The sequence below is a fragment of the Choloepus didactylus genome, chromosome 5 (assembly GCF_015220235.1).
Source record: "Choloepus didactylus isolate mChoDid1 chromosome 5, mChoDid1.pri, whole genome shotgun sequence".
Taxonomy (NCBI): domain Eukaryota; kingdom Metazoa; phylum Chordata; class Mammalia; order Pilosa; family Megalonychidae; genus Choloepus; species Choloepus didactylus.
The window spans coordinates 86253118-86265776 of record NC_051311.1 but is presented as its reverse complement, the minus strand read 5'-3'; the positions used below and the strand labels follow the sequence as shown (position 1 = coordinate 86265776).

Sequence of the window (12659 nt, the reverse complement as noted above, 5' to 3'; positions counted from 1 at the left end):
AGAGGACCCCTACCTCACAATGTACACAAAAATTAACTCAAAATGGATCAAAGATCTCAATATAAAAGACAGTACCATAAAACTCCTAGAAGATAATGTAGGGAAACATCTTCAAGACCTTGTATTAGGTGGCCACTTCCTAGACTTTACACCCAAAGCAGAAGCAACAATGGAAAAAATAGATAAATGGGAACTCCTCAAGCTTAGAAGTTTCTGTACCTCAAAGGAATTTCTCAAAAAGGTAAAGAGGCAGCCAACTCACTGGGAAAAAATTTGTGGAAACCATGTATCTGACAAAAGACTGATATCTTGCATATATAAAGAAATCCTACAACTCAGTGACAATAGGACAGCCCAATTACAAAATGGACAAAAGATATGAAACGACAGTTCTCTGAAGAAGAAATACAAACGGCCAAGAAACACATGAAAAAATGTTCCGCTTCATTAGTTATTAGAGAGATGCAAATTAAGACCACAATGAGATACCATCTCACACCAATTAGAATGGCTGCCATTAAACAGGAAACTACAAATGGTGGAGGGGATGTGGAGAAATTAAAACTCTTATTCATTGTTCGTGGGACTGTATAATGGTTCAGCCACTCGAGAAGTCAGTCTGGCAGTTCCTTGGAAAACTAGATATAGAATTACCCTTTAATCCAGCAATTGCACTTCTCGGTATATACCCGGAAGATCGGAAAGCAGTGACACGAACAGATATCTGCATGCCAATGTTCACAGCTGCATTATTCACAATTGCCAAGAAATGGAAACAACCCAAATGTCCTTCGACAGATGAGTGGATAAATAAAATGTGGTATATACATACGATGGAATACTACGCGGCACTAAGAAGGAACGATGTTATGAAACATGACAACATGGATGAACCTTGAAGACTAATGCTGAGCAAAATGAGCGAGGCACAAAAAGAGAAATATTATATGCTACCACTAATGTGAACTTTGAAAAATGTAAAACAAATGGTTTATAATGTAGAATGTAGGGGAACTAGCGATAGAGAGCAATTAAGGAATGGGGAATGATAATCCAATAAGAACAGATAAGTTCTCGTGGGTAAATGTAACATTCTGGGAATGCCCAAGAATGACTATGGTCTGTTAATTTCTGATAGGTATGGTAGGAACAAGTTCACAGAAATGTTGCCATATTAGGTTACTTTCTTGGGGTAGAGTAGGAACATGTTGGAAGTAAAGTAGTTATCTTAGGTTAGTTGTCTTTTTCTTACTCCCTTGTTATGGTCTGTTTGAAATGTTCTTTTATTGTATGCTTTTTTTAATTTTTTTTTATTTTTTATACAGTTGATTTAAAAAAAAAAAAAAAGGAAAAAAATATGCAGAGTCCCCTTGAGGAGCTGGTGGAGAATGCAGGGGTATTGGCCTGCCCTACCTCGATGGTTGCTAATGTGCTCACAGACATAGGGGACTGGTGGTTTGATGAGTTGAGCCCTCTACCACAGGAGTTGCCCTTGGGAAGACTGTTGCTGCAAAGGAGATGCTAGGCCTCCCTATAATTGTGCCTAAGAGCCTCCTCCCAAATGCCTCGTTGTTGCTCAGATGTGGCCCTCTCTCTCTAGCTAAGCCAACTTGAAAGGTGGAATCACTGCCCTCCCCACTACATGGGATCAAACACCCAGGGGAGTGAATCTCCCTGGCAACGTGGAATATGACTCCCGGGGAGGAATGTGGACCCAGCATCTTGGGATGGAGAACATCTTCTTGACCAAAAGGGGGAAATGAAAGGAAATGAAATAAGCTTCAGTGGCAGAGAGATTCCAAAAGGAGCCGAAAGGTCACTCTGGTGGGCACTCTTACGCACAATATAGACAACCCTTTTTAGGTTCTAATGAATTAAGGTAGCTGGTAGTAGGTACCTGAAACTATCAAACTACAACCCAGAACCCATGAATCTTGGAGACGATTGTATAAAAATGTAGCTTATATGGGGTGACAATGGGATTGGGAAAGCCATAAGGACCACAGCCCCCTTTGTCTTGTTTATGGATGGATGAGTAGAAAAATGGGGGAAGGAAACAAACAAAGGTACCCAGTGTTCTTTTTTACTTTAATTGCTCTTTTTCACTTTAATTATTATTCTTGTTATTGTTATGTGTGTGGTAATGAAGGTGTCAGGGATTGACTTTGGTGATGAATGCACAACTATATAATGGTACTGTGAACAATCGAACGTACGATTTGTTTTGTATGACTGCATGGTATGTGAATATATCTCAATAAAATGAATTAAAAAAAAAAATAGTAGTCCAAAGAAGAATCTGTATCCTACCTTGGTTAACAGGTGCTCATCTTTCTTCAAGAGTTTTATTAACTTGTGTTCCTTCCTGAAACAAATTCACTCTGCTTTTGGACAAAGGAAAAGTACTGGTCTCATTATAAAATGAGAGTTATCTCAGATGAATACACAGTTTTTCAGATAACCAGTTTCACATACAAATGGGGACAAGAACCAGATTGAAAACTGTGTCACAAACCCGATGTACCTTTTTCTGCATAATAAAAGAACTGAAGAAATGGACAGGGATATGGGCATGTACTTAGGTGTATGCTATGTGGTTTAAGGGAAGCTGTAGGCAGAGTACACTTGTGTATTATACTGTTCAATGAGAAATAATGAGACAAGTAAAAAGGGACAGAATTAATTTCAGCTGTAAAAATGATGAAGGAAAAGAATGTTACAAAAAGAATGACCTTATAATAAGGTACAAATATATAAATTCTATAAGTATTATTTTACTGTGCTTGAAATTTGCTTTATTACAAAGATTATCTTGGAAAATTCTGACTTCCAATTACTTGTATTTTTCTTACATTCACATTGTTCTAGTTGAATATGAATTTAATTAATTTTCCAAATGAAAGTATTACATAATTCCTTTAAGAAATCATTAATACCTTCATATTTACATACACCATGTCTAAAAACTGTTTTGGATATTACAAGCTATGCTTTTTAGGCACATTATTGGCACTGATGCTTGTGAAATACTCAAAATTCTAATTAGAACTAATTCTAGGGCACAGGTTAGATAAAACTTTGAGCTTTGAACATGATTGGCAGCTCTGTAGTAAGTAAAAAGAGGAGGCAGCTGTCGTTAGTTGCTGGGGGTGGAATAGAGTTGGGGAGAGCCACAAGGGAGTCCTCACCCCATCATGGAAGCAAATTTGTAAAATTTCCCTTTTATCCCCTCAGACTTCTTGCTAACCTTTTGACTTCCTTCCCTCCCAAAGTATTTCTTTGACATCTATTTTCTCCTAGATAAAAACGTGGCATGAGAGTGGAAGAAGTGCACATAACCTGAACTAGGCCCTCTCCACCCTCTACCAGAAATCCCATTCAACCCAGCCCGTATGCCTCTAGGGACAACTCCATCTGAAGTAATAAGCAATAATATCTGCAGCAATACAACAGAATTGAAACACTGCCAGTATATCATTTATTAAAGAAATAAGGATTGTGAGACAGCTAGGAAGGTCTGAGGATCAAAGCAATTTTTATTCTTTATATTTTTATATAATTGATGAGTTACAGAATTTATTATACCACCCACCTCCCCGAACAGACTATTCTTCCTCTTTACCTCTGAAAAGGGCAGATATTTTAACCTGTATAGGACTGAAAACTCATTTTTACATCTTTTCCAATCTTTCTCCTGTACAGAATTTACAGAATTTACCTTGAGCATTGCCATAAAAGTAGAGTTTAAAAAAAAGAAAAAGAACTGGTTTTCCTTATTTCAGATGAAAGATCTGAAGCCCAGAGTGGTTGCCTGCCTTCCTCAAGGTTACAAACATAAGGACTCTGCAGCAGAGCCAGGGTTAGCATCCAGACTTTCATCTCCCTTCAGCATTCTTTGAACCTTATCTCACTGCCTCTACAAATTTACATCACAAAGAAGCCATGTCACAATTTGGGCAAAAGATGTTCAGTTTATGTGAAACTATAAAGAAACGAGGATTTATCTTTTGTTCATTTTCTTTGAGAAAGCCAATCACGATGTAAGGATTTACAAAGCAAATGGAGAGAGAACACAACAAAGATGATTTGGGAGCATATGTCATTAACTTCTGTGAGATAAAGGGGGTTAAATGAGTTATTAAAGTAAAACAGGCCTTACTTTTTTAAAGCATATTGCTGACAGGTGTATTCAGATGCTGCAAAGAAATAAGGTGCTACATAATGAACGAAAAATAATTTTAAAAATGACATTACTCTTTTTAACAACAGATTATTCCAATAGTTTATTTTTTTTAGTAACAGAAATATTATTATCAGTAAATTCAAATAATTTTACAACAATGAATAAGCAAGAACTAGTCTAGAAAAGTTAACATGCAGTATTATCTTGAAATTTCAGGTAGGAAAAAGTGGTTGATAGGGACACCACCTACCTTTTTGAAACAAGCAATATTATGATAAGTAAATTTTGAATAGGAAACTGTACCTAGCTCTTTTATATTTCAAAGTAAAAGTATTTTGACAGAGAAAACTCCATGTTTTGCATCTGTCAATTTAGATATTACAGTAAAAGTCATTATGTGGATTGCAGAATGTAGCCAGTGAAAACCTAAGTAATGTAAAGTTAGAAGAAATTAGCTTTTCCACATGAAAGGAAACCAATGATCAAATAAATTGAACATGATTATGGTAACTAAAGCAAAAATACAAAGTGCAATATGATAGTTTTCAGTTTCTTGTTTGGCACCTATATTAACAAACTTTCAAACATTCTAACACTGTAACACCAATATCTACTAAAACCAACTAGCTTACAATAGTAAGATCCCTAAATTAGCTCAGGTAATTATTAACACCACAAAACCAATTCCCATAAGAATTCTGTAACCAAGCATACTCTCTATACAGTGCACAGTGGTCCAAGCACTGTCTTTTCCAGGATTCCCCACAATTCATAAGTATTGAACTCCACAATTCCTCACTGAATTTGGTGGATCTTCTGATGAGACCTTCATTTATAAGAATACATGCATACACTTGTCACAATTTTGAAAAGAAGGGAAGGCCTTCATACATGTCAGATTTTAATTTTATCCAATCATTAATTTTCTGCAGAGTTGTTTTTTCTTGACTTAATATATTTGCAACTTTTTTCATTTTTTCTTCATTTCTTTCTATGTATTTCAATCCTTCCAACTGCAGCTGATCCAGCTTTTCATTTCGACTTTCATCTAGAGGTATATTTTCACACATTACAGGATTGAATCTAAAATAGGTGTCAGGAGGTAACAGACTATCAAGCATTATATGGACTTCTGTTAAAAAAAAAAAAAAAGAGATGAGGTGGATAGGAAAACTTAGTTATTCTGGAATGGTCTATTAATTTTATCTTTATTTTTATCATCTTTTTTTGGGCAAATTATAAAGCTTTGCTTTTTTAACCACTGAAATTAATTAACAGTAAGAGTAAGGAATCCATAATAATGAATACCACTACAAAATAAAATTCTCCTTCCAAAATGCTTCATATAATTCTGCTACATTTGGACACTTGGTCCAGCACCTCTTCTCTCTGTGCTTCTGTTCATACTGTTTGCCACTGTTGAAATGCCTTCCCAATCTTCCCTTTTTTTTTTTTTTCTTTAATTATTCTGGATCATCTTTATTGGGGAATAATTTTCACAAAATAAAATTCGCCACTTTTAAGTGAATAATTTGACTTAAATATATACACTTGCCTAACCATGACAACAATCATGACAGAACATTTCCATAACTCCAAAGAGTTCCTTCATGCCTCATTTATTGCCACCCTCACCCCCCACCCAGCTCTTTGCCTTTTCTAAAATTTCAAATAAATGGAAATCATATAGTATGTAGCTCTTCGGTGCCTGGCTTCTTTCACTCAGCAAAATGCTTCTGAGATTTAACCATGTTGTATAGTGTGTATCAATAGTTCCTTCCTTTTAACTGCTGAGTAATATTCCACTGAGTAGGATTCCAATTTGTTCTCTCTAGTTCTGGTTCTGGTTCTCTTCAGTTTTTAGTTATTAGGAACAATCTGGTAAACAATTGTGCATAAATCTTTGTGTAGATATATGGCTCCACTTCTCTTGCATAAATACCTAGAAGTGGAATAGCAGGGTCATATGGAGAGTGTATGTTTGATTTTATAAAAACTGCCACACTGCTCTCCAAAACTGCTGTAGCATTTTGCAGTTCAACCACCAATGTATTAGAGTTCCAGTTCCTCAACATCTTTGCCAAAACTTGTTACTATAAGCCTGCATTTTAGCCAGTCTAGAAGCTATATAGTGATATACTGTGATTTAACTTTCATTTACCTATGACAAATGATGTTGAGAAACTTTTCAGGTGTTTATTGGCTATTTGTATATCTTCTTCAATGAAGTGTCCAAATCTTTTGATCACTTTTTTTCCACTGAGTTGTCTTCTTCATCATATATTGTTTATATACATATTAAAAAAATTCTGTATATATTTTGGATCTGATAATGGATCCAATACATGTTTTACAGTATTTTCTTTTAGCTTGTGGCCTATCTTCATTTTCAAAAGTGCCTTTTGAAGAGAAAATTTTGTAATTTTGACAAAGTCTAACATCAATTTTTTCTTTTAGGTTCAAGCTGTGTGTGTACTATCTAAAAAGTCTTTACTTAACCCAAGGTCATTAAGACTTTTTCCCAGGAATTCTTCTAGAAGTTTTATAATACTGGCTCTTACATTTAGGTCTATGATCTATTATGAGCTAATTTTTGTATATGGTATGAAGGGTCAAGGTTCAACTTTTGAAAATAGAAATCCAATTGTCCCAGCACCATATGTTGAAAAGCCTATCCTTTCCTCATTGAGCGATCTAGGCACCTTTGTCAAAAATCATTTGTTTATATATGGATCAATTTCTGGACTCTATTATATGTCATTGGTCTACATGTCCATGCAAATACCAGAATCTCTTGATTACTGTATCTTTATAGTCTTGAAATCAGAGGATGTATGTCTTCCAACTCTGTTCTTTTCTAAAACTGTTTTGACTGTTCTAGGCCCCTTGCATGTCCACATAAACTTTACAATTAGCTTGTTAATTTATGCACCAAAAAAAGCCTTCTGAAATTTTGATAGGGAATTGCACTGAATCTAGAGACTAATCTGCAAAAAACTGACACTCTAACAATATTGAGATCCAATTAATGAGCATAGTATATATAGCCATTTATTTAAGTCTTCTTTTTCTCAGCATTGTTTTACAGTTTTCAGTGTTCAATTCTTGAACATAATTTGTTAAATTCCCCCCTAAGTATTTAATATTTTTGTTGCTATTATAAATTATATTTAATTTCAATTTCCAATTATTCAGTGCTAGTACGTAGAACTATAATTGGTTCTTGTTTATTGATCTTGTATTCTCCAACCTTGCTAAATTCAGATTTGTTTTAGTAGCTTTTTAATAGATTCCTTGCAATTGTCAACATACACAACCATGCTGTCTATAAACAAAGAAGTTCCTTTCTAGTCTATATGCCATTTATTTCCTTTTTTGCCTTACTATATTGAATGGGACCTCTAGTACAATGCTGCCAGGGAGTAGCGACAGCAGACATCTTACTCTCTTCCTCATCTCAAGTGGAAAGCATTCAGTCTTTCATCATAAGTATGATGGTAGCTATAGATTTTTTTTTGTAGGTGCCCTTTATCAGGTTGAGAAAGTTCCCTTCTATTCCTAACTTGCTGAGTTTTTGCCATGAATGGATGTTGAATTTTGTCAGATGCCTTTTCTCTATCTACTGAGATGATCCTATGATTTTCTTTTTTTAAATCTGTTAATATAGTAAATTGTACATTGTTTTTTTTTCTGAGTTCGACAAATTTATTGGTACTTTAGTAAAGACATTCATCTCAGTCATTTCTCTCCCATCTTGACGTACACTGATTTCTGAATGTTAAACCAAATTCATATTCCTGAGATGAATCCTACTTGGCCATGATGTATTATTATCTTTTTTTGTATATGGCTGAAATCAATTTCTCAATATATTTTTAAGGATTTTTGCTAAGTATATACATGGGAAATTCTGATATGTTGCCTTCTGTTTTTAATAATGTTTTTGTCTAGTTTTGGTATCAGGGTAATAACGGTCTTAAAGAATGAGCTGGGAAGTATTCTCCCTTTTATTTTCTGGAAGTGTTGTGTAGAATTGGTATTATTTTTTCTTAAATGTTTGATAGAATTCATAAGTGAAGCCATTTGGATCTGGTATTTTCTTTAGAAGAGTTAAGTTTTTTTTTTTTTTAAACTATAAATTCAATTCCTTAAATTGGTACAGGACTATTCAAGTTATCTATTTCTTAGCTTTCTGAAATTTGTCCATTTTGTCTAAGCTGCCCAATTTACTGGCATAATGTTGTTTATAATACTCCTTTTCTTAGTCTTTAATCTCCCCAGGATTTTGTTTCTGTTATTGGTTATTAATTTGTGTCCTCTCTCTTTTTATTCCCTGAGCAGTTTGGCTAGAAGACTGTAAATTTATTTGAGTTTACAATTGCAAATTGTAAATTTTATTGAGTTTTTAAAGGGAACAGTTTTTGGTTCCAATTTTTCTACTGTTTCTATTTCTATTTCATTGATCTCTCCTATCTTTACTACATCCTTTCTTCTGCTTGCTTTCAATTTAATTTGCTCTTTTCCTAGTTTCTTAAGGTGGAAGCTTGGGTCATGAATTTGAGAACTTTCTTCTTTTCTAATAAAAGTTTTTAGGCATAAATTTCTAAGTAATAAAAGTTTTTATGCATAAATTTCTAACTATTGCTTTGGCTGCAACCCACAGATTATGATATGTGTTATTTTCACTTTCATTCAGGTCAAGATATTTTTTAATTTCCCTTGTGATTTCTTCTTTGACCCATAGGCTTTTCAGAATTGCGCTCATTTCCAAATATTTATAAATCTTTCTGTTAATAATTTTTAAGTTAATTCAGTTAATTTTTAATTTAGTTCTGTTGTGGTAAGAGAACATACTTTCTATGATTTCAATACTTTAAAGTTTCTACGATTTCAATAATTTTAAATTTGTTGACACCTGTTTTACGTCCCAGAATATTGTCTATCTTGGCAAATGTTCTGTGTTCACTTGAAAATAACACACTTTCCTTTTGTTGTCAGGTGGAGTGTTCTATAAATGTCATTTGTCAAGATGGTTATTCAAGTCTTCTATTTCTTTACTGATTTTCTATTTGTTCTGTCAATTATTGAGAAAGGGGTGTTAAGTTTTCCAAGTATAATTATGGATTTGCCTATTTCTCATTTCATTTCTATCAGTTTTTGCTTAATATATATTGGAGCTTGGTATTAGGTACATTAGGATTGTTATGGCCTCTTGATGAATTGATTCCTCTATTAGTATGAAATATCTGTTTCATTGGTAATTTTTTTTTTTTTTTTCTGCTCTAGATTCTACTTTGTCTGATACTAATATGGCCACTCTAGCTTTCTTTACTAGATTCTACTTGTCTGATACTAATATGGCCACTCTAGCTTTCTTTTCCTTAGTATTTGCATCCTTTTACTTCAACTTTTAGCCTATCTGCACCTTTATTTTGGATTGAGTTTTTAAATTGAGTATTAAATTTAAATTCTATTTTAATTATATTTAATTAAATTTGAATTAAGCCTGGAAACTCTCTTCAGATAGCAAGTTGGAGCAATCATTGGAATCACTTCATTTATTTTCCTTCCCTAAGGAGTCAATGTCTAATAGGGCCTGTTTTCCAATGTCTGAAAGCCATTGTTTTTTCCAATTTTCTAATAGCTTAATGCAGGAGAATAAATCTGGTCCCTATTAATCTATCACACTGGAAACATAAGATTTAACTCTCTTTAAAAATGTCCAAATCCTATACATCTTTTAAAACGTATATCAAATGTAATTTACTTCTTATAAACATTGTACATCAATCTCATTTCCTTTTCTCATTTCTCCTCCTAATTCATACTCTTCATCATCTACAACCATGCTAAACGAATGCATCCAGCAATTGATTATACATTAAATTGAACCATATGAAATTGCTGTTTTTGAAGGTCACTAACAATCTGTATCAGCAATTACATATGGTTTAATCTAATTCTTGTTACATCTTTCTCAAGGTAACTAACATTATTAAATTTTCCATGTTTGTCTTTTCATGTGCTATACAGTGTAAGTACAAATGTGACAGCATTTCATGTTTCTTGAAAATTCTAATGGATTACACATGGTCTGCACAAGATATACGTTTAAATATTATGAAATTGGCAGATTTAAGATATCTGTGTTTCAATAGATGGCTTGCAGTAAGAATATTTTATTGACTTGACAACAGAATTTCAAATGGTAAAAAGTCAGTATATCAGCTTTATTTGAGTTATCATTTAATGGCTAAAGGTCCTTAATAGGGAGTTTAAGATCCTCATTTAAGTTAATGACTTGGCCAATAAAATGCTGATATGAAAAGAATGAAATTCAGAAGGGAGCTGTTAAGTGTTAACAATTTAAAAATAATTAATAATAACAGATTTCACTTAGGGCCTAAAAATAAAATAGTAAAAAAAAGAGATCTAAACCTCATGGTCAAAATCAGAAATTCAAAAAATATTGCCAGAGTGCCTACTCTGTGGCATGGAAGCCAACACAATAAATAGGACAACTCCTTGCCTTATATTCTTGGGGAATAGAGAGACTAGACAAAAAAACATGTAAATATGTAATATATATCTGTAATGAGATAAATATTATATAAGGGGGAGAAAAGCAGCATAAAAGTTTAGAGTGAGATGGTGGGAAAGTGGTCAGAAAAAGTCTCACTGAGAAGGTGACATCTGAGCAGAGACCTGAATAAAATGAGTGAGGCAAGCATATCTGGGGAGGAGCCTTATAGACAGAACCACAGGAACTGTAGAGGCTCTGAGACAGAAGAGTTCTTAGCAAGCTTAAAGAACAGCAGTAAGTCCACTGTGGCTGGACAGGAGAGGAGGAGAAGAGATGTATTCATGGACTAGGTCTTGTAGGGCCTGTACAAGCTACAGTGAATGGAGCTTTTGGATTCTGTTCTAAGTGTGATGGGAAGCTTGGAGGGTTTTGACCAGGGGAAAGGCATGATTTAATTTATATCTGAAGAGGACTATTTGGCCTTTGCATGGAGACTAGACTACAAGGGGACAAGAGTAGAAGTAGGGACTTATTTTAACTCCAATTTGCCTCCACATTACTAAATAATCTAATTCCCTAAATGATCTAATTTTCTCGCTGTATCATGTACATATTAAAAGCAACCTGACTCCTTTCTATTGCTTTTTTCCTGGTCTGCTTGAAAGTCTCCAAACCTTTGTGCTATCCCTGCTTTATACACTTCTCCAACTATATGTAGGCAAAGGTAGCACTAAGCTGTCAGATGGAGAAGAATTTTTATTCTAGGTCAAGTGACAAGAAATGGGTAAGGAGAAAGGAAAACAACAAATACATGATCCCATGTGCTTCCAAAGCCTACAATATTGACATAACATATTCTTTTGCAGTTAGGACCAGCATTCTTGACCAAAAAGTGAATTCTAGAAGTCAAAATGCTTTAAGGTAGCAAACAAGCAAAAAGACTAACCTTCTGTATCTGTAGCACTGTTGATAACATTAGACAGTTTGGCTTTTAAGCTTGTGTATGTCATGGTGTTTCTCACATCACTCTCGTAACGTCCAGTGCCCAGAGATACTATGCACTCTAACGGGACATCTGGCCAAAGACATTTACATTCATGCATTGCTAATGCTGAAGGGTTATTCAGAAGTAAACCTCCATCCTGCAAAAATAAGAGGTAAAAAAAATATAGTAAAGAACTCTTAAAAGTGAATTTGGATTTTACAAATATGAAAACAAATAATTGCATTTTATTTAAACAGTTTGAAATTTACCCAGTAAAAGCTGAACTATGTAATATGTTGATCAACATAATTAAAAATTATGTTCTTTTAAGGTGAATTTATTATAGATACTACTGCCACAATAAAAAGTCACATGAGGACTTCTGGTCAACCAGGATGGCAGCATAAGCTGCTCCAGTACTGTCTGCCACAGAATCCTTGAACAACTAGCAAAACTTGGTAAAGACATCTTCCTCAAAACTCCAGAAAACAGTTAAAGGGTTGCAGTAACCAGAAAATTGCTGAATCAAGAAAAGTAACTTGAAAAACAGGAGGTGAAGCTCATGGCAGCCTTGCTAGCCCCTCCCTCCCCCTTCCATCTATGGTGTAGAGCCAACCTGCACTCCCACTGTTGTTCCCTGGACCTGTTCCATAGGGAACAAAGTAACCCCTTTGCACACACTAGGATGCCTATATATCAGTGCCAATCAGGTAGAAGCCTGAAAAATTGAACCAGGGAACTTATCCCCAGGCTCACCCTCCCAAAATTTGTCCTGAGGGGAGAGAAGCATCTTCCAGACAGCTAAAGCAGTCAAAGAAATAGTTAAGATGAAGCGGTCTAGGGCAAAGGACTGCCTGCATTAAGTCATATAATAGAGCATCTGCGAGGGGATGAGGGTTTATTTCAAAGAGAGCAGAGGGAACATTTCAATTGCTGTAAATGGAGGAATTTCTAAGGCCACTGGCAAA

At 34.5% G+C, this 12659-nt stretch overlaps 1 protein-coding gene across 3 annotated transcripts in view; it reads right to left on the bottom strand.

Moving 5' to 3' along the window:
- Nucleotides 1-3525: 3525 nt before the first annotated feature.
- PNPLA8 (patatin like phospholipase domain containing 8) overlaps nucleotides 3526-12659 on the bottom strand; it is a 75568-nt gene continuing 66434 nt past the window's right edge. For 2 of the 3 annotated variants that reach the window (XM_037836374.1, XM_037836375.1), the window contains 2 exons: nucleotides 11653-11848; nucleotides 3528-5315 (listed from right to left, as the gene is read on the bottom strand). In XM_037836374.1, coding sequence (XP_037692302.1) covers nucleotides 5041-5315; nucleotides 11653-11848 — 471 coding nt within the window. In that variant the 3' untranslated portion in view covers nucleotides 3528-5040. Of the gene's footprint in view, nucleotides 5316-11652; nucleotides 11849-12659 lie in introns of all 3 variants that reach the window. The other variant, XM_037836373.1, reaches the window with a different exon arrangement.